The sequence below is a fragment of the Erpetoichthys calabaricus genome, chromosome 4 (genome assembly GCF_900747795.2).
Source record: "Erpetoichthys calabaricus chromosome 4, fErpCal1.3, whole genome shotgun sequence".
Classification (NCBI taxonomy): domain Eukaryota; kingdom Metazoa; phylum Chordata; class Cladistia; order Polypteriformes; family Polypteridae; genus Erpetoichthys; species Erpetoichthys calabaricus.
The window spans coordinates 276,148,906-276,172,025 of NC_041397.2; the positions used below are offsets into that span (position 1 = coordinate 276,148,906).

The 23,120-nt window shown below is 37.0% G+C and overlaps 1 protein-coding gene across 1 annotated transcript in view; it reads left to right on the forward strand.

Annotated features, from left to right (window-relative positions):
• Positions 1 to 931: 931 nt before the first annotated feature.
• LOC114650904 (ribose-phosphate pyrophosphokinase 2) overlaps positions 932 to 23,120 on the forward strand; it is a 40,428-nt gene continuing 18,239 nt past the window's right edge. Inside the window, exons 1-2 of the mRNA XM_028800826.2 lie at positions 932 to 1,332; positions 15,184 to 15,367. Coding sequence (XP_028656659.1) covers positions 1,211 to 1,332; positions 15,184 to 15,367 — 306 coding nt within the window. The 5' untranslated portion in view covers positions 932 to 1,210. The remainder of the gene's footprint in view (positions 1,333 to 15,183; positions 15,368 to 23,120) is intronic.

A 23,120-nucleotide genomic window follows, 5' to 3' on the forward strand; every position in this document is an offset into this window, starting at 1 on the left:
AGTAAATATAAATATTAATTTTTATCTTACCCTTACGGACCCCCTGATACCTATCCATGGACACCAGTGCAGGATTTACGTATAAGCTACACAAGCTATAGCTTAGGGCCCCCGCCTTCTTGGGGGCCCCCAAAACAAATTGTCCGAGTGAGCAATTGTCATATATACTTAAATATACTACAGCATTATTTGTCCCAATCAGGCCCGGCCTTAGGCATAGGCGAAGTAGGCGACCGCCTAGGGCCCCGGCGTCCAGGGGGCCCCGGATCGACTCCTTGGTCTAATTTTCACGCATTTCACAGAGCTTCCAGGGGGGCTCCACCCCCCCCCTCAGGGGGCCCCTGGACCCCCCTTTCGCCTAGGGCCCCATAATACCTAAGACCGGGCCTGATGGACACCCTACGAGTCCACAGACCTCAGGTTAATAGCCTTGTTTTAGAATAAAGATGAAATCCACATCCTTGAATTCATACAAGCACTGTGCACAGGGAGCAGTACTTCCCGATGAACCCTGCTAAACCTTGTATTATGTATAATCATTTTATTAGAATTATAGATTAACATAGAACAAACCCCACAGTTAAGTGAAAAGGAAAGATCACACAACGGTGTGTGTTTTGGGTAATGTCCTCACATGTCTCTAAAATCAGAAGAAAAAAAAATGACTTGGATTTTGATTTAAAAATGCATGATCTGCGGAGTTTTCAGTCACACTATAGAATACAACCACCCCACGTCTCTTCTGGAGGAAAGGTGAACGTGTAGCTCTGTGGTTGAGTAATCCGTTAGGAAAACTGTAATCAAATTACTGATATATGGTTGGGAAATTCGAATCGATAACATTCGCTTTCGCCATCAGATATCAGTGGAAATGCCAAACCCGAAGGAAGAGAGGGGTCTCTGTCCATCCCGGCCACGGGCGAGCCCTGTGCCTTTAAATGCAGGCTTCTCAGCTTGAAAGGGGTGGGCGAAGGGGCAGGTCTGCACGCATTAGCTCCTGCATTTCACGCTTCGGTACGCTCTTTTTTTTGAAAGCTAGCAAAGAAAAATAAAGTAAACAGAAAGAGTTAATAGGAAAGACGGATAAAGAATATCATCCCGGAAGAAACTACAGTGCAGAGGCCCAGGACGGAACCGAGTTGGCAGTGCAGCGTGTGTGTTTTCCCCCCACATTCTGCTTCGTGTGCTCAACGTTAAAGCTCTCCACGCCATGCCCAATATTGTGCTTTTTAGCGGGAGCTCCCACCAGGACCTGTCACAGAAAGTGGCCGACCGGCTAGGGCTGGAGCTGGGGAAAGTGGTCACCAAGAAGTTCAGCAACCAGGAGACGTGGTAAGCGTGCTTTTGGGGCGGGGGAGCTTTGTTAGCGCGTTGGCTTGGCCGGTCTGGCAGCTTCCCGCGGGGCGGCTGGCGCGCACGTGCTGTCACAACTACCCTTCGCAGAGAAGCTCGCTGTTCGCCTCGGTTTGTGGTGTGGCTGTCGTGTGTTTCAGGGAAACAAAAAAAAAGCCAAAAAAATAAGTAGATCATAACATGGCGCGGGAATAACTCCAAGCGCGGTTTTTGTCGCACCCGTTAGAAAATGTTTCGCGGGCGACTTCGATAGTAACGAGCTTGATAGTTTGGACTTCTGTACTTTTTGCCTCCGTTTCATTTAAAATGGTTTGATAGTAGTTTGTGCAAGAAAGAAATGGTGGGCGGAGTTGGTCACTTCTCGATCGTTTTCCATTACTGGCAAGTTAGTCAAGGCGGCGATGTTAAAGGGCGCCAATTGTTTGACAGTGTAGTAACAGTGCACCGATCAAGCCTTTCAGTGAGGACCCGACTACGTACGTTCTTTTATTCTCCTACGTGCAACATCTCACAGAACGGGTCACAGTGCGACGAGAACAGGTCCAGTTTCTTCTTGTCTAACCTGTCCTTATTCACGTGACGAGGGGCGTCGGACCACCTTCGGGAATTGTGGTGACGTAAATCCGCGTACGCGCTTTCCCATTGGCTGGCCGTACCTGCCTTTTAAGTGGCACGCTGTTATTTATGGAGCTCAGGAGCTTTCTTTTCATGTAGTTGCAGGTATCAGCAATTTCGGTCCCGGAGGGCCTGTATTCATACATGTATTTGAAGGAATTGATTAGATAGTATGCGTTATCTACTTTTGTTTCCAAAATACACCTTTAAGTATAAGATAATGCTCGAGGAAGCACTAGTAATTTTTTCCCCGAGTTTTCCATTTAATGGCTGGAGCTTGACGATTATCCAGTGTATTTCGCGAGATCAGAATGCAATGTAGCAGTAGTGTTTTTGTACTATTTCAGTAGGGGGAGGTTAAGTAATTTTACTTAATGTGACACAATGACTAGAGGAGAACCACAGGTCGGTCTTCAGGTTTAATCATTTTCTTTTTTTCCCTTGTATATCTATCAGAAATCCAGAATGGGGTACACATTGTAAATGCATGTGGTAGTCTGCTAGGCTACCAGCTTTGCAAATGTAGTAGACTGGGTTGAGGATTACCTGCAAATACTTACAACAATATTTATTTATGAAGTTTCATTGAGCAAGAGTTCTTTTACAATATAAACGCAATCTGCATTTTGAAAGAGAATATTTTAGTAAGTAGATGATTTTGAAAGAATTGTGCCATGTTTGTGTGGTCTTTTTCATAATGTACAAAAAATATATAAAACAAAATAAACTAAAATATTGCATTAATATTCTGCTTCTTACTTTTTATCTTTTCCCACTACTATGTGGGGTCAGTGTGCTTGATCTACCTTCTCCAAAACGCTTGGTCCTGCATTTCCTTTCAAGTCAAGCCCTTTTCCTTAACATATTCTATTAATTGATTCATCCACGTCCACTTTGGCCTCCCTTGCTTTCCCTCCTCTATACTTCCATTACCATCACTCTTCTTCCCATATATTCATTGTCCCTCCTCATTACATGTCCATACTTCTTTAACCTACTTTCCTATATTTTTCTTAGTTTTTCCACTTTTGTTGTACCTCTGATTGCCTCATTTCATATTCTTTTTTTTTTTATTTTTTTTATATGTATCTCCACACATCCATCTCGACATTCTTATTTCTGCCACATCTAACCTGTTCTCCTGCGCCCCCTTTATTGCCCATGTCTCAGCTCCATACATCAGTGGTAAAATCAGCAATGTCTTAAAAACCTTACCTTTTAACCTTTGCCTTAGTTCTTTGATCACACATCTTCCAATTGTTCCATCTACACTGCACTCAATGAATTATCTTTGCATCTAATTTTCCATCTTGGACTAGCACTGATCCTAGATTTTTAAATATTTCCACTCTTTTCAATAGCTCTCCTGCAGGTTATACTTTTGAATACTGATCATCATTAAACCTCATACGATATATTTTGTCTTCTCCTATTTACCTTCAACCCTTTCTCGAATTATGTTTTCGGAGATGGTTTAGACTCCACCAATTAATTTCTCTGTCAAAAACATCATCAGACCTTTGAGTGGGTCTTCATTTTACTAGATGAGGTTTAAGCCTGAAAAAAGCATGTTCACACTCGTTTGGGTTAATATTAAGGAGCATATTTATCTCAAATATACATGTTTGGAGCCCAGAGTACATATTGATTAATAATTAGCATCTTATTTTTTATCAGATTACCTTTGTTCCTTTTTTGTGACTGTGTAAAGCAAGATCTGTTTGTAATAGAGTATAGCCCTCTGATTTCAAAAGGGTAATGTTCACTTCCTGCGGATGAACAATTGAAAATTTGTGATAGGAGCATTGTTGGAACAGTCAAGCCATCACACGTGGTTAACAAATTGTTGAATATTTTAGGTCTTTTTTCTCAGTGGTAGTAAGTACCACTGTCAGTTGAAAAGAATTACCTGCTGAATCAGTGAACATTTCATGAAATGACTTCTGCACTGCATCAGTGTTTTAGATTTTGTGAGGTGACTATTATAATAACAGTCTAATGTTACTATGCTTTCCCAACTTTCCACTCCTAAAATTAGTTTTGCCTGAAAACAAAAGACCACTTTTACATGTAGTTTCTGGATATTGTCTGCATATAGCATGGTACTTTCTGTGATATTATCCACTGAAAAAGTTCTTTCAGCATTAAATTATTTTCTGTTTACAACTGGGCCTCTGTATCTGCGGATTCAATCAATTGTGGATAGACAATGTGGGGGGAAACAAAAAATCCAGAAGTTTTTAAAAAGAAAACCTTGAACTTTCAGCTTGCCAAGCACTATGCTGAAGCCATGCGAGTGAAATAATTATCAACCACTCCTCTCTTTAAAGCTTTCAGAACCAGCTGCACACATTCCACTGTCCTGACTGCTCTATTGCTCAGCAGATCCAGACTAGAACTGGTGATCTTCAACTCTTTTACACTCTCTGCACACTTTTCAACTTTTTAGGCTATCCATGCCTTTTTACTTTCCTCACTTTCTGCACACTCTACATTAGTGTTTCTTAACCACTGGGTTGCAACTAATTTTTCGGTCAGCGGCTACTGCCTGATAATTGGAAGTTGATATTCTTTGTAATGATAGAGGGTCATGGAACCAGTCCCCCAAGCATACAGTGGGCCAACTGTATTTTTGTCATAATGTTGCGTGTAATCACAATTTTTTTCACTTTTAACTGGTGTTGAAGCAGTAGCTGAGTGGTTTGTCTTGTACTGTCTTTTTTTTTAAAATCTATAATAACAAGGTATATGTTATTTATTACATTATTTTGTGGTAAACAACATGAAAATAAAATTTACTTTTGGCATTCTTGCCCTCACTGCCCCTGTTGATTTACAATTAATGCTATTGTTTCTCATGCTATCTTTGTAGACTTGATGCAAAGTTTCATTATATTGCTCACTAGTTGGTGTGAGTGTGTTTAGATGGTGGTTATGGCTTATGACATGCTGCTTATAAGAAGCTTTCTTTAAAAGCCAAGTTAAGATCGTACATGAAGAATTGGGTCTTTTATTTTTATAAAATTGTTATTGATTAAGAAAATGCTGCATAGACCAAAAAATCAAAACATTAGGTAGTCCGCTGGACTTTGCAAGTCTATAGTTTGTTGATCCAGAATTAAAATCTGGTAGTCCCAGGCATCCAGACTACTGATCTGTTCATCCCTGCAAAACCACTGTAACAGTGTAATTCTCAATTAAGTGATAATGACATTTGCAGATACAAACATTCCTTGAAAACAGTGGAAATGTTTAAGGATTATAGAAGACATTCCTCACCTCCTACACCGCTAGTTATAAATGATGTCACATTGAGCAGGGTGGAATCGTTTAAATTTCTTGGCACAGCTATCACTCACAATTTAAACTTGGATGAAAACATAACTGCTCTTATTAAAAACAGCCCAGCTGTGTGTATTTTTTCTCAGTCAACTGAAGAAGCTTAACCAGTCCCAATCAATGCTGTTATAGTTTTATAAAGCTTTGAAAGCAACCTTTCTTTCTCCATACTGTCTGGTATAGCAATGCATCTGCTCACTTGAGACATAAACTGCAGCATATTATTCAGACTTCAGAAAAGCTGGTAAGCCTGTAATTGAACTCTATTGAGGAAATATAATCAAAGAATACACTCCCCAGACAACCATGTCTTTCAGTTATTCCCATCAAGGAAATGTTACCGGTCACTAAAGGTAATAACTACTAGACATAGAAACAGCTTCTTTGCTATTACTCCTCCATCCAATCTAAATTATGTCCATTTTGTGTTTATTTTATAAGGATTTACTTGATATGTTACTTGAAAAGAGTGCAATCCTATATTATTTTTCTGTATATTTGTGTTTTGTGCAGTGTATTTTTCTGTACTACTGTATATATTGTTGATGATTTCATGGATTGTGTTAATCGTAATTCCCTTGTTATGTGTATGGATGTAACACCTAGTGAAATTATTAGCAACTATGTTGCCTTTCAGTAAAGTTTGAAATTGATAAAGGAAAAACAAAAAAAATATATTACACCCCACCCAATTAAAATTAAATGTAGTCCTTGATAACAAGTGGCACATGATGAGGCTACTGGAGAGTGCAATATAATTTATTCTAGCATCTTTTTCATGTAATGTTTAGGCAGAAGTATTCTATTGATTGATCCACCAATTTACTGAACATTTGGCGTCATAAGGTGCTCAGGGCCGGTTTTAGCAAAGTCCTTGCATGGCAGCCCTGAGCTAGATGCCCATGTATTGACCAACATCCGTCACATAGGGAGAAGCCAGTTAAGCCTAACATGAGTGTCTTTTGGATCCCACCATAAGTAACTAGTAGGGTATCCACATGGACAAAAGGAGAACATGAAAAAGTAACACAGATAGTGACCCAGCTGGGATTTGAACAGTGTCCCTTGGAGCCATGACGCAGCAACAGCACTAATCACAGCAGCTCTGACTTTGTTAATGAAATACTCCACCCAAAAATTACATTTTTTTTGTTACCTACCCCATGTAGTTTGTAGTGGTGGACAAGGGGGGAAAAAATGTCATTTTATGTTTTTGTGGAGGAAGGACACAGAATCGTTTTCAATAGAACAGGACTCAATGGTGACCAACACTGAACAACAGGAAACAAGATCAAAAACATCCACGAAAATCCAGATGTCAGATCACCCAGTCGTATGCTTACAACATGACCAGTGAATGTGTTGCATGAGCCCTGTCTTCAATTCAAAAAGCACAATGCTTTGTAAAGAGGCTTCCTTTTTGTGGACTACTTTCATTTTCCATAGTTATTTATTTAATAATACTTCAGCAAAAATTACATGCATTTTGCAAGTTGTGAGCATAGAGCTGGATGGCTTGAGGTATGGATTATGTGACAAAAGTAGTGTGAGATTTTTTTTTTCATGCACATCTTTGATATCTATCTGAAACTTTTATGTCCTTTTTCCATGAAAATGTGAGATTAAAAATTTCTCTCAGCCTCCTCTAGAAATTACATGGGGAAAGTAACATATATAAAATAATTTTACTTTTAGAGTGTTCCTTTAAGCCCTGTGGTTTTAAAACGTTTGACAACAATAATATGTGTACCTTAAATAGAATGATGTGTTATATCGCCTGCAGTACTGAATTCAGAAACGGCTAAGCAGAGAAAAGACCCCGCCCCCCAACCTGGGGGAAGTTGAGGAGGAGAGAATGAAGACCTAAGTGATGGCTGTTATGAACAATGGGCTGCACACCTTTTCTGTGACACACTAAACATTGAGTACTTTCAGCCAGCAAATTATTCGTCAGTAGTGCATCAAGAAACACTGCTGGAGCTCCTTTATGCCTCACTGTGACTATAACTGCCAAGTCAAACGTTTATTTATTTATTTAAATTTTTTTCCTTTTTAGTCATTCTGGTGTGTGTTCAGACCATAGTGTGTTTGTGTATCTATCTACAAAGTTTCTGTAAAGAGATTAATTTCCCCCGGGGACAAATTATTTATTGGGAAAGCAGCTACTGTATTTTACAACTGTGACTGGTCATTAGTTAAGAGTCTGATTTGAATCAAAACCTACTGCCCAAATTAAGAGATTATCTGTTTAAATTGTACTGTAAACTTCTAGTTTTAAAAGCTGTGTGATGGGGGAGTTTCATAGTTGCATTCCTTTAACATTTCATTTAATCAGACATCTTCAGGAATTTTATAAAGGAAAAAAATATCACTGACAGAATAGCTCACTGTCATTTTGTTTCCAGCAACTGTGTTGTGCTGCCAGAGGCTAAAATGGATCACTGTCTCTTTTATTTAAAGTGGGTCATGGTGAGGTTTTATTGCTTTCAAAAACTGAACATTTGGTTGTTCTAAGTCATTATTGTAGTGAGCAGTGAGCGAGATTGAATCATTATTATTTGTTCAAATACTAATTACTTTATTCAAAAAAAGTTACAAAATGTCAATATAAATAGAATGTATTTTAGGAATTACTTTTAGTTTAATTACTCAGAGGAGTAGAGCACAAGTAGTTTCATTATTATTCCATTATTTAGAATAGGTATTGAAAAAACAGTTATCAAGAAGGGATTTAGAACATTACCAGATTGTGTTTTCCCCAATGGCTAATTAATATTTAACTTAACCAGTATTTACAACTAAAATGTATGACTAAGAATGTGTAAATTTGTCATAATACATTATAAAATATCTCATGTTAATAGTCTTTATAATTGTGTGAATGTACTTGCAGCTTTTAAATTAATTCACATTCAGGTTTACTTAAATGTATATTTTAATGTGAAACATTATATCGGTGTGCAAGGTGACAGTGCTAAAAGGTACTGTATTAAAGGACTGATATAATGGCAAGAGTGTTTTGCTGGTTACATTTGCTTTTCCCACTTATTTCACTGGTTTATATCCATCAGATCCATCCATTTTCTAGTCCGGTTATATAGACAGTTCTATTAAACATTAATAAGTACCAGTGGATTGGGTGTATGCAGTTTAGAGGGAGAACTCGCAATACTAAAGATTTTTGGTAGTTTTGAACCTGGGAGGATAGTGAGTGGCAAATGCATGTGTACGAGTTCATAGAGAGCAACCACCCTGCTCTGATTTTTTTTTTTTTTTTTTTTCTCAACAGTATCATGGCAATATTGAAAACTGGCTATCACTATAGATGAATCTGGCAACACTGGTCCTATAATTGGAAATGGGTGAATAATGTAAGTTAGCTTACCGGAATAGAGAGGACTTGTGTGGAGTTAACCAAAGACTTACAGTTACTCGCCATACAGATCAATACAGCCTACCTGCAAGGGAATCTTGTCAGAATGCACAATTCCTTATGACGTTTGTGCTTCATCAAAAACACAATTTCTTATTTTTCACTGACAACCAAGATCTAGCATTTAGGCAATGTGCTGTAGTGGTTAAGGTTTCGGCTTCAAACCCTGGGGCTGTGGGTTCAAATCCCACTACTGACACTGTGTGACCTTGAGCAGGCCATTTGACCTGCCTATGCTCCAACTGGAAAACCAGGAGAAATGTAACCAATTCATGTAAGCTATTAGTCACATTGGATAAAGGTGTCAGCCGAATAAGTAAATGTAAATCTGAGGAACACAAACAGTTGACAATTAGAACAATTTTACCTGGTCAAAGGACTACTTGTTTCCATCTATTCTATTCTATCTATTCATGTTTATACCACTACAAAGATAACTTAAACACACTTTTTTGATTCCATCATACTGGTATGTCCACATTACAGACCAGTAGTGTTTTCCCACAGAAATCTCAATTGGCTGGTTTTGTCACATGAAAATTTCCTTTAGTTTCATTATTTTGGTGTTTGCAGTTTATTTTTGGATTAATTTAATACATGTACCTAAATGATGATTTTTACTATTTTGCATAATGTTTATCTAAGCAGTTTATATAAAAAAAAGAAAAAGAAAATGTTACTTTCCCCAATTATTGTCTTAACATTCATTTTAAACAAATATGTGTTAACTGGATTTATTTATATAATAAAGTACACAGAAATGAATTTTCAATTAAATGCTTTCTCTGAATAGACATTAAATCCATTTTATGCACTTAATAATTAGTGCACACTGACACTTTTCTGTTTCATGGGAATTGTTAACTTGCAACTTCAAATTATCACACAAATAAGTATTTTGCTGCTGTTGTCTACTCAGCTTAGAAATCAAATCTGAAATCACTGAGGTGTATTGCATAACTACCTTAATTTTATCTGGCATGAAACGCTTTAAAATTGTAGCTGTGATGCTACATTCAGCTCCATATTCAAAAGATGTTTGGACTTTGTTGGTGAGAAGGTTTGAAAACTGTAGTTTTACTGTTTAAACTGTTGTTTTAATGAAACTAAAACTTTGGCGGCATGTTGAAAATCTGGGACGAAGTAAGCCATTCTGCCAGCTTAATAAAAAATACTACAGAAATAACTAGTCGCTATCTTTTTCTTGTTTGTTATGAACATGTGTCATTTACAAAAAAGACACCATGTTGATTTAATGGTCTTCACAAAACGAATATTAAGATGAAACAGTGTAACCAGATTACTCTCTACCTATTCACATTTATAGCGGCAGCATCCAGGCATTTGAATTTGTGGCAGTGGTGGAAAATTTATTTTCGGGAAGCACTATGGTGCTTAGATATGCCATAGAACAAAATGCATCTCTTCATGACAGAGGAGCACACAACTGAGAATGAGCTTTTTCATTAGGGTAATGCTCCACGTCAAAAGCCTAGGGAAGACCTTGAATAGATAGACTTATATTCTCAAATATGCTTAGTCTAATTCAGGGTGCTGTTGGAGGGCTGCAGACTTTAATGGCAGTACAGGATGCCATGCAGGAAACATTCCAGGACAGAGAGAGAACAGTGATACAGTGCAAATAACAGACAAGAATCTTGCATAATCACTGTGCCTCCCTCTTAAAAAAGCATCACAGTAGTAAGGTGTTTTAGTGTGTTAGCCATTATGGATGCAATGAGAAGTCAAGGAAATGACACCTTGTATTGGCTAACTGAACAGATTACAATATGCAAGCTTTATACAAGGCCCCTTCTTTCGGCAAGTTGTAGTGGAGATGGGGCCTGAGCTGCCTTGAAAGCTTGCATATTGTAATCTGTTCAGTTAGCCAATAAAAGGTGTCATTTTGCTTGACTTCTCATTTGAAACATCGCAATAATTTCTGCTCAAGGCTGTACATGTGTAATCCCAAATTCTCTGTTCAATTTGAGATAATGGGTTCCTCACCCGTAATTGAGCACCTCCTCTTTGTTTTGGGAGGTAAATGGTGAAGCAGTTAAAGTATTGTACCTCTAATCCTCATTCTCTGTTGAGTGTAGTGTTGGATCTGTACTAAAAATTTGACTTTGGTACCAATACTGAAGTAAATAACAAATAGTTCTCCCACCCAAACTCCCAGCTACTTCGTCCCACTGGACTGGGAATTTTATAGTGTGCTAATATACAATTATTGCTTCTAAGAGCTGGGGGTTGGTGTCCACCTAGAGTTCCGATTGTGCTGGTATATGACAGCGCGAGAGGTGCCTATATGCAATCGTTAATTTCCTGTACCAAAATTAGGAAAATGCTGTTAGTATCAACACAAGTTGAGTATCGTAGATGATTACAAGTCTGACACTGTTGCAATTTAGTAGACCTTGTGTTATCCATTCCAGGTGAAGTGACAGGGTGAATTTTTGATCAAGGCTTACTAATTATAGTGTAGTTTACATGTTGGGACTCCCATGTGTTCCTGGTTTTTGTTTATTAATTAGAAATGAAAGTTTGACATTAAAATAACAGAATTCATTTTTTTTTGTGTTGGTTATAATTATCAGAGTATGGTATGAAGTTTGGCAGTTGATTAGGAAAAAAAATCACATTTAGTAGATGCAGAGCACTTTGCATGTTATCTCTCATGGAAGTTCTTGGGGTCTTTCATAAAGCATTTGAATCTATTGCTGGGGAACAACGAGGTCTACTTTTTCCATTGCTGAGGAACAACGAGGTCTACTTTTTCCTTGCAGGTATAAGTTAACAAATTTCTTATAATGGATAGATCCATAGTCTCCTTAAATCTAAAGAGTTGTGAAATTTCTGGACATGCTGACTGAGCTTTTCAATGTATTTTATGTTTGCTTTAAGATTACCAATGTCTGAACTGTTAAAAGGATTTTTTTAATGCTGCACACCTTATAAAAGTTCTGAACATCTTCATATTTCCTTACAGGAATGGAAGTTAAACTGCAAATAGAAAACCTCTAGCACAACACAGCATGCTTGCGTACCACTCATTACAATGAAAGGATGCAGTTGTTTTAGTGTAACTCATTACAAAACCAAAAACTATGCATGTGTGTTCATGTTACATCTTTGAAAATGTGGGCTGCAAATAACATAACTTTCAACAAAAGTTGCACAGTTACAGCATAATTTTATATTTTTGAAGTGGAGCCAATAAATAAATGTTTTAATAATTAATTATACAAATATTTGTAGTAATTGTTTAATACCATTGAGCGTTGAATGAATGAATACACAATGTTTTAGAGGAAAAAAGCTGTGGTAACACTGAAGAGAGAGATGCATTGTCATTGAATATGGTTATCTATTTGGACAACGACCTGTTGCTATAGGTACATTATAATCTGCTGAGCTACATATGCTGTATATGCTCAAGAATTAAGGAGAAAACGTTTCATAAATGTGCTGATACAGGAAATGTTCAATTTGTGCCTGGGTTGTTTTGTTAATGATAGTGGAGAAGCCTTTCTTATCTTTTACTAACTGCAAACAGCTGTTGGCAAATGTTCTGTGTACACTGTAACCTACAGATGGTGAAATTTGGGTGTTTAATAAGCAAAGTAAATTTGCACTTTGTATATTAGCATTCTTGTGCCCCTCTTATAATGTCCAGAAAATGGCTGGCTAAAACATTTACAATACTTTTTTAAGAAAATTAAAAGAACTTTACCGATGATGACCCAAGTGTGACTGTATTTTCATGTCTCATAATATCTTAGGCTTTTACAGACAACAGAGTGTCCATAACAAATAGAACAAGTTTTGTTTAGCTGATTCTCATTTTTTTTAGCAGCCCTACTAAATACCTTGACTCTGAGAATGTGTTGTCATTAACACATTGTATAAAGTACCATTAGAGTGATCTTCCTTACTGAGCCGCCCAAGCAACTGGCTAAGGTCAAAATCTAAAACACTTCTAAAATTTCAATTAAAATTTTTAAGTAATAGAGAGAATGTGCTTGTGAAATGGGTAACATCACTATTGTAGACTAGCAATAGGAATAGATTGTCATTTCAAAATTTGTCTTGATTTATACTTAACACGACGCCTGTATTCCCATTAAGTAACTGCTCAATTTCCTCATTCATTCATCCTCACTTGTCAGCTTTGCTAATTACAGGATGCTAAATGTTAAAAAAAAAAAAAAAAAAAAAAAAAAAAGATTGAAATTGTGGGTGCAGCAAGGTAAACTGCAGATGTCCAGTGAGTGTTTCTGACCTCTTTGAATAAGTACACACTTTTTTTTTCCCCACTCATATGTAACACTGTTTAAAAAAAAAAAAAAAAAAAAAAAGTCATGGTAATATGTGATACTAATTTCGACATTCTCCTTTCTTTGCTTGGCTGCATTAGTTAGAAAGAAGCTGAATTTCCATTGGTTTAAGCTGTAGAAGTGAACACCTGCTCCATAATCTAAATGAGTTATGGAGCATTAACAAGCGTTTCAAATGATGAGAGGCACTTGTGGATGGTTAATGCATTTTCTCTTTGTTAAAATAATAAGTTTCAGTCAGAACAGTGTACATTATACAAATATGCCAGTATTTACTAAAAGCAATATTGTGATATCATTGTTCAAGTATACAGCCCGTTCCTACTGTCGTCTAGGTTGCATCTGTCTGTTTCTAGTAATTTTAAGTATGTGGAGCGTTTTCAGGATCGATGTTTGTACTTTTGCTCATATCGAGTTTGGCTTGCACCTGCTGTGCACAAACAGTGTTAGAAGTGAATGGGCTATTTGTTTTGCTCTCCATTTTCTTTAATTTACAGTAACTTAAATTTTAGTCCTGAATTTAATCACTCTCACTAGTATAATGATAGATAATAAAGTGATACTATATGTGTGAGTATATGTTTAGTTGTCCACGTCTTTGAAAAATTTATTTCTAATATTTCTCAGTGGTATTGGCACATATGATATGGAGTCCATGGCGAAACATGATCAGCTGTGGGTGTGCATGAGCATGCATCACTCGAGGGTTGATTGGGGTGCTTGGCTGATCATGTACTCGGATGGAAATGTGAGCAGATCGGTCAGGTGCCTCATTCACACCTTAGGGCACACAGATTACCATACTTGCACCCAATCAGGCAGAATAATGGGGAGCCTGCATGCAAGAGGTGGAAAACAAAGGATTAACAGAAAAAGAGAGAACCAACATTGGGTGCTGAAACAGAACTTGGCAACGAGTCAGCCAGTAGGCGAGTGAGAAGCAGCACGATCGTTAACTCTGCAGAAGGGCGAAGGATCTGTGCTCTAGGCGCAGATCGTTCTTCCCACTGATATTTTAGAGGAGCAGGGTGTCATGGCAATGGTGTCCCCCTCGGGGATCTGAGGTATGCCAGAGGAGCGAGAAGGAAGACAGGGAGGACCACCATTCCCAAGCAGGCTGCCAGACATGACTAGAAGCTGCCAAAATGGGGATCAGTGCAGATGTCCATAGCTGCTATAGTCTCTGCCAGCTAAGAGAGCTATGGGTGAAACGGGGAGATAGAGAGGGAGTTGTGCTAGGCTCGGCACGGAATAGCGGAAGAACATCATGGACCTGATGACTGTGTTTTATTGTGGTTTTATCCAGAGATTATTTGATTCTAAATCCCAGATATCAGTTTTTATTAGATTCTTTATTTATTATGGAAGAGTTTTTATGCACTGCACTTCTTGCACGTGTGTTCGATTTTAAAATAAAAAAAAAAAATTATTTACAACTCTGATGCTGAACTTTCTGATTATAAAATAGTTCATTACGATAGCAACTAACGAGAAGAATTCATAATTTTTGCAGAATTATGGTATTTAAGAGTTCCTCTAGAATGCGTCTTTCTCTTGCACTATTTGGCTCAAAAACTAATTAACACATTGTTATCTCATAACAGGCTAAATTTTTGAGTTTGGTGTTTTTCCTTCAAGCAGTTTTAGCTCTAGATTGTCAAGAAACTATGACACACACGCACACACTGACAGACACACACCCATCATCGAACTATCCGTGTTTTTGATATCGAGGGACCCTGAAACATCAATCTGTCAAAAACCAGAGATCAAAATTTTTGAGGAATCGAAAGCATTCGCTCCTCCCCAATAGACGATTATAGGTTATGGCGGGGGAGGGTGCAAAGCAAAAACACAGAATACTTGCACCCTTGCTGAATGTGCGCCTCCTCATTTGCCCGGCTCATCTTAGTATGTTAATATTTACAGTTACAGGTTTGAGAGGCTCCTGGAAGGTCCAGGGAGTGTGGAGCTAACCTGTAGCATCAAGGCACATTAAAAATGTAACCTTGACTTTTGTAATGAGCCATAATCAAGTGTTAAATCTTCCTGTAGAAGAGATATGAACAGCATTAAGTAATAATATTTTGTGCTTTGCTTTTTCAGCGTAGAGATTGGAGAGAGTGTGCGGGGTGAAGATGTGTACATCGTGCAGAGTGGCTGTGGAGAAATCAATGACAACTTGATGGAACTTCTAATCATGATCAATGCCTGCAAAATTGCATCTTCCTCCAGGGTGACGGCAGTAATTCCCTGCTTTCCATATGCCAGACAAGACAAGAAGGACAAGGTAATGGTTACTATTATTGAAGAACTCCCAGTAAGCACAGATGTTTTGGTATAGGAGTGAAGTTTCACAAAATTATGACACCTATGTAATTTACTAATTTTTGAATTATTAATTACCCTGGTCCCAGCTGAACTGGCTTTACTCTGAAATACTATAAAAATTAGGTTAACTGTATCCTTTTGTCATACAAAAAAAAAAAATCGATAGAAAAGCACCTGTTGTTGTCTGCGTGAAGTGATATGGCTCCCTGTGAGCCTGTTTAGTTGAAATTAAGTACCTTTTGTTTCTCAAGTACGTTTGCCTGGAAAGTTAATTTTTTGTAAGATATCTTGAATAGAGCACACTGTATACATTTTTTAAATATGAAAAATTTCCAATTAAAAAGCAATGACAAATTTGGTAATATTTGAAATTGTAAAATGACAGTTTAAGTCGCTAATTGAAATTTTCTTTGAAAGAGGTTTTCATCTTTTACTCATCTGATAGCTATTCATAACTGCAAACAGTTCCCCAGTAAAACTTGAAATACCAGAAGCTGTGGCTTGTGCAAACCTAATCAAGACAATATCACTTTTGCTACTCCTTAGAGTGGCAACAGGTATTTAACTAATCATAACCATTATGATTCCCTCTGTGGCCCCTCTTATTTCTGCTATAATCCACTCTTCTCTCACTACTGGTACTGTTCCTCATCTTTTAAAACTGCTGCAATAACCCCAATACTGAAAAATCCTGGTGCCGATCCGACTAATTTCAGTAATTTTCATCCTGATGAACAACATGCAAATGGCAAAATAATATTCTAAAACTCATAAGAATGACTTGATGTCTGTATGTGTGCATGTACCAGCAGTGCCAAGTACTTAATCTGAAAGTGTACATATTCACAATCGTAAATATAAGATGAAAAATATCTAATTTACAGCACATCTTCCTACATACTGTCGCATCACAACTTTTATATTCTTTAAACATTACTCTCAAACAGATTTTATGTATTTTGTTTTATCTTCTATTTAGGTGTTTATCTGCATGCTTTATTCATAAAGATGAAGACTGGTTTGAAAAATGCATTTTCATGTGCAGAGCATTTTTGTTTAGTGCTGTTTGATACCCTGTTACATTTGAAGGGCATTTTAAAACCTACAGTCCTAAATTAGTTATAACCCTTAGCCTAAAAAATATTTCACAACTTGGTTCCAGGTTAAAATTCAACCACCCTGTGTAGAATTACTGCGTTAAATTTGTTTGAACTTATTGCTGGGGTCATTTTTAATGGGCACAGTTAATGACTCGCTGGATTCTTTGCTTTTTCCTTTGCCTGCTTTATCAAATAACAAAGTGCAACAGTTCCAGCTAAATGATTGGAAAGTAAGATATTTTACTGAATCTGCATTATGATAACATGAATTGTACTAAAATGAAGAATACAACCATTTTATTAGGGAATATTGTTATTCTCAATATTTGCTACAGTAATCCCTCCTCCATCGCGGGGGTTGCGTTCCAGAGCCACCCGCGAAATAGGAAAATCCGCGAAGTAGAAACCATATGTTTATATGGTTATTTTTATATTATCATGCTTGGGTCACAGATTTGCGCAGAAACACAGGAGGTTGTAGAGAGACAGGAACGTTATTCAAACACTGCAAACAAACATTTGTCTCTTTTTCAAAAGTTTAAACTGTGCTCCATGACAAGACAGAGATGACAGTTCTGTCTCACAATTAAAAGAATGCAAACATATCTTCCTTTTCAAAGGAGTGCGCGTCAGGAGAGAGAGAACAAAGCAAGAAGTCAAAAAAAAAAATCAATAGGGCTTTTTGGCTTTTAAGTATGCGAAGCACCGCCGGTACAAAGCTGTTGAAGGCCAGCTCAAACCCCCTCTGTCAGGAGCAGGAAGAGAGAGAGAGAGCCACAGAAAATCAATACGTGCCCTTTGAGCTTTTAAGTATGCGAGGCACCGTGCAGCATGTCCTTCAGGAAGCAGCTGCACACAGCCCCCCTGCTCACACCCCCCTACGTCAGCGCAAGAGAGAGAGAGAGAGAAAGTAAGCCGGGTAGCTTCTCAGCCATCTGCCAATAGCGTCCCTTGTATGAAATCAACTGGGCAAACCAACTGAGGAAGCATGTACCAGAAATTAAAAGACCCATTGTCCGCAGAAACCCGCGAAGCAGCGAAAAATCCGCGATATATATTTAAATATGCTTACATATAAAATCCGCGATGGAGTGAAGCCGCGAAAGGCGAAGCGCGATATAGCGAGGGATCACTGTATATTGAAATGTTTCAATTCTGAAACTACCAAATTTCAACCCCTGACTGGGAATCCAGCTTTTCGGTGCATAGAACACATCAATAAACATTTCCTACACAGTTCTTTTAGCAGCATAGTGTCAGTAGTTGTGTAAAAGTCATTAAAGGATGGGAAGATGCATATGAGAACATTAGATAATGTGCAAATTGTGCACATATATTACTCATTTGAACTAAGACTCCAGTACTTTGAAGCAGTACCCACTACATTACTTGACGTCCTCTGCATTTTTAAAATAAAAATGACTTTGAGCCGTGAAGCATTTCTGTTGAGTTAAAAAATGTATGTGTGCATTAGGTATTTTGCATTCAAGTCAGAATAATAAGTATATTGAAAGTTTTTGACCTTGACTGAGTTTAAAATATGTATATTCGACTTTTCACTGACAGATATTTTACTAAAGACTTTTATGCTGTCCAAGCTATACAACGTACCTATGTTCAAACATCACTTATAAGAGCATTTTTTTTTTTCTCCCTTGGTGTGTCAGGTTTTATTGCCACCAGTGACATTGTTAGATTCTCTAGTGAAATAAAGCATCTTTTAGCATTTCAAACACAGGTTTCTAGTGGAGCTTAATGGTAATCTCTTGTCAACCTCCGTGTCAGCTGAAGTAGCTGTTCAGCACAGCGATGCATGTAACGTTCCTAGACCCAATTTATTCTTCATTTAAGATTAATTTTGACCTGGAAAAAGCTGTGCACTACTTCTGCCAGTTACAACTATTTATTTTATGCACTGAGGGGACATATGATGCCTAAATGCATCTTGTGTCCCCAAAGCTATTCCCCCGCATGCTATCCTGCTAAACAATGGGTAAGTGCACTCCAGGTGCATTGGAGTGCTCAAAACGACAAGAAAGATGTATCTCTTTACTTCAACTGTCAGTCAACGTACACACTTACTTCCTTTAAGCCAGCCAACAACTACACCTGGTCAGTGCTGCAATGATCGTGCATGAAGAAGAGCAAAATGACAAGATGGAGAGAGACAAATCATGGGATGAAGAAAGAGACCACACAGTAACACAGATCATATATAATAACAAGAGAGATGAACTTGCAACAAGAGATGAAAACAGCAATGTCAGTGACTCCTCACAGTTTACCAGTGTTGACTTAGCACCCTCATTCAGGCTTAACATTCAAGAAAGCTACCCCAATTGTACATACACTATCTAAAATCAAATGCTCAATCCCGATGTCATAATGGCTCTTACTTGATCATATGCTAAATCCTTGGAATTTGTGCTTGAGGGGGGCCACCAAGGTTAAACACATTGTCCTCTAAGTGTAACTGTGGAACATGACAATGAGTCACAGGGGCCCAATTTAAGTAAGAGATTTTGAACTATCACATTGTATTGTCATCTGTGGCAGCACTGATCGAATTGTACCTGCAAGTTACAAACGGACTAATGACTCTTCTTTCACTGTCACTTTGTGACTTTGTGTTTAAAGTAATCTGTACATTTATTATGTGCACATTATGTAATTTTGTAAAATTGGTAATTGTATTCTACTCATAAACATATTACAGAACGCTGTGCCTGTACTCAATGAAGAGTGCTGTACAAAATTAAACTGAAGTATAAATCACTTTCCTCCTGCTGACAATGACAGTGGTGCCTAAGATGCTACAAATTTGTGGGCAAAAGGAAAAAGTCATTTACTCTTTAAAAAAAGAAAAAGATGTGGAGTGTGTGTTTGTGTGTGTGTTTGTTTTCTTCAGACATTAACAGGTAACTATAATAATCACTTGAAACTGCTTTCAACAAACTTTGATTAACAAGTACATACTGTATACCTCATACAAACTTGAACATTAAGCTACCAATTTTTTTACCTTTAGCAGATTTCAACAAATAATAATTCTGATTTGAAACTTGATCAGAGCATACCTAGTTATTTTTGTGGTGTTGATGTGTAAGTACAGAAGATGTTAATATTCGGTTTTATTGGAAGCTTGAATAAAACAGTCGGTTTTGGATAAAAAAAATACAGTGTGATAGTATTCCTAACATGAAGGAGGATAGCTAGTTGTTCACTGAGGTATAGTGTCTGCCAATAATGATTAATAAAAGTGCTAATCATTTACTTCCATTTATTTAATCTATTGCATAGAATAATGCAAATGCTTTTTAATATTTAATGATTATTTTCGAGATTGAATGCTGTTTTGGGTGGTGTAATAATCCAGATTATTGTTTTTACATTCACGAGTACCTTTCAGCGAACTTGTTTACCCTTGAAACTAAAGAACTGTGCACCCCACTGTACTTGCACATGGCAAGCAGAGAGATGAGGCTGCTTCCAGCTTTCACTGGCATGCTGTGAACATCCTGTGTTCAGCATCTACCTCAATTACTATAGGAATATTTTTAATTAAGCAATGCATTTTAATGCATTTAAGTAAAAACACATTAATATAAGATGTCAAATTGGTAAGGTTGTACTTGTTGCTGCTTTGTCCCCAATGAGCTGAAATGTTCTCTGAGAATCAATTCCATTTCCCTTTTTAAACTTTCAGAATCAATTTGTAGGGTTTTCATCATAAATACTTCAAAACTGACTTTGCTTTCAGGCATTTAAAAAATTATTAGTGCTTTGCTGACAATAAATATAAATATTAGCTGAATAGCTTTGTAGTTTGTAAAACTGTGCCAATCATTAAAAGTTCTAGTTAAAAATGTTTCCTTTTCACTGATGCAGGCAAAGATGTAGCAGTCTTTGCAGAGTTTATCATTCTTTATCAAAAACATGAGTGCCAGTAATTTTTAAATAATAAGTAGGGTATTGTTTACTGGAGGGTAATTTAACTAGTTTTTTCCCCAAGTATACGCTTGTACTGTAGTGGCTGGGCATGTATTTGGTACTCTTACTGGAATCATGTCATTAAATAATCCAGTTTCAGTTTCACTAGGTCTGGCATTGTATTATTTCTTTTAAAATTATTTCTAATTAAATTTTTAAATAACTTTTACAAATGCATATAAATACAACCATGAACATATTTTGTATAAGAAAACACCAACAAATTTATTTATAGAGCTGTATTTCAGGGATGGGCTATATTACTAAGTACCTGAGTATACATTTGATAAATGGTAGTTAGACAAAGCAATAGTACTGGACTAACTAAAAAAACACATTTATCTGACCGTGTGGCATAAGGAATGTATGGCCTCCAGTATAAAAGTTAATATTCACAGCACAAGAAATGTATTTGGAAGAATTTTCTGCTACCCCTGCCCACAGCACTGCCAGGTAGTTATCTCTTTAAAATGCACCAAGTCTGGGCACCACCGTTTTTGTAAATCTGTCTGCCCATTTTCTGTACTTTGTTTTTTTCCCTCCAAGTGTCATGGTGAGGCTTCATTAACATCAGACAAATGTAGGTACTTGCTGTAGAATCGTGCATATTAGGGAGCATATTTGTTCAGACATAAATACTTACTTAGCCAATTTAGGAAACCTCAGTTATCTAGACTTATATATATTTGGGATGGGGGGTAACTGCAGTAACAGGAAGAAGCAAGTTCAGACACTGAACTTCACTGTCTCTGCTACCATTTCATTCTTTGAGCTATTGACATTGTGGTTTGAAAAACGCACACTTCATTAATTAATTAATTTATTTATTTGCAATTCCATGAACTAGAGACCATATGTATTTGAATTAATTTAAAATGTGTATTTTCATTTTATGTATCTACTGTCATTGTCATTTAAACTGTATTAGGCTAAATGCTCCATTAACCTATTTGATTAATGTGTCTGAAAGGAGATCATGACAGTTTGCGTAGTACAAATAGCAGTTTTGAACCAATTGCAAAATACCATATATATACTAATTAGATGTTTGTTGTTCGTTGTTGACTGGCATACTTCTACCATGTCATTGAAAGTAAGCATTCCTGAAAAAAAAAAAAAAACCTCAAAAACAGTGGTGAAATGTTTTTGAGTGTTTCATTTTTCATGCATCCATCTGTTAGGATGAACTACTGCCTTGGCGTACTTGCTCTGGAAATGCTAGATCATAAGTAGCCGCTAGAGGGCCTTCTAGCCTGGTGTTCCAGAAACAGTTGGGAGGCTGTCCCTGACCTAAGAACTGATCCATTTGCTGCTTCATTGAGTGCAGGTTGTGAGCATGCGTGATTTTTCTATATTCACTTCTCCTGTCTTATTGTCAGTTTACTTTTATGATTTCTTAGACTTTTTTGTTCTTGTTGACTTGCCTCAGTAAGTTTTTATTCTGAAGGAATTATTTAATTTTACTTTTAGGTTTAGCTTAAAAATGGCTGTTTGACAAAGGTAAGACATGCATGCTGTCCCTCCATAGCAAAGGTACCGGAGAATCATGTGCTTGTGAAAGATACAGGGATCCTTTTATGCCTCAGCCAACTGTAGCGTTATCATTTGAACATCTGATAAAGTGCAAACTTGTGTTGTACAGTATCACTGTCCAGGCTGTTTACTTTGGCAGCAGTATCAAGTAATTCATAGTACCCAATGATGGGAGGTAATTCATAAATACTCTCGACATTCAAGAAATGACTGTACCATTGTATTTACTGTCTTTTTGTTTGCTATCAACTGATGTGACTAAATACCAGCTTTTTGCAGAGGCAAAGTTTAAGGTTTTTTGGTTGTGGTTTTTTTTTTTTTTTTTTTAAGCAAGGTCATTTTTTCCTTCTTCAGTAGGTTTGTATTTTTTCACTGTGTCACAGTCCTTAGCCTTTTTACATTATCTTTGTGAATGTGGTTTAAAATGTGTTCCACATACCCAGCCACCACGTCATTGATTATACACTGACTTTGCTACTGTCGGTGGCATATTCAGAGCAGTTCCAGGCAGTGCATTTCTATTTACCTTTTTGCTGCTATGTATCAGTGTAAAAAAAAAAAAAATTACATCTGGGCAGCTGAAAACTGTTGCACTCATTAGGCTACATAGTCCTATAGTTTTATAGCTATTTAGTGAAAAAAAGAGTGTGAGGAAAATTTTCAGTTACATTACCTTGATAATATTACATAATTATCTCTTCATGAGTAATAATGTGAAATTATTATACATTACATCACACGCTTGAAAGTGTATGTATTAAAGTGGCATGTTTAATTTAGAAGCATGTTTATTTAATCTGTTCAGGCACAAACAGGTTCATTCATTTATTCATTTATTCATCAATCAAACTAAACCGATATACTGAAGCACATTTTTTTTTCCATGGCTTCTTATATACAACTACAGTTGCAAAAGGTATTTGCATATATTATTGCAGGCATATACTATTTAAGGAAGCAGCCAACTAAGGACTTGTAAGTCATCTGTTTCTTAAAGTTCATTACAAAAGTCATTAGAAAATGGTAAAACATTATAACCTAAACTACCCTTGAAAAATAAGCTACATTTAAAAATGTTATTCATTACCA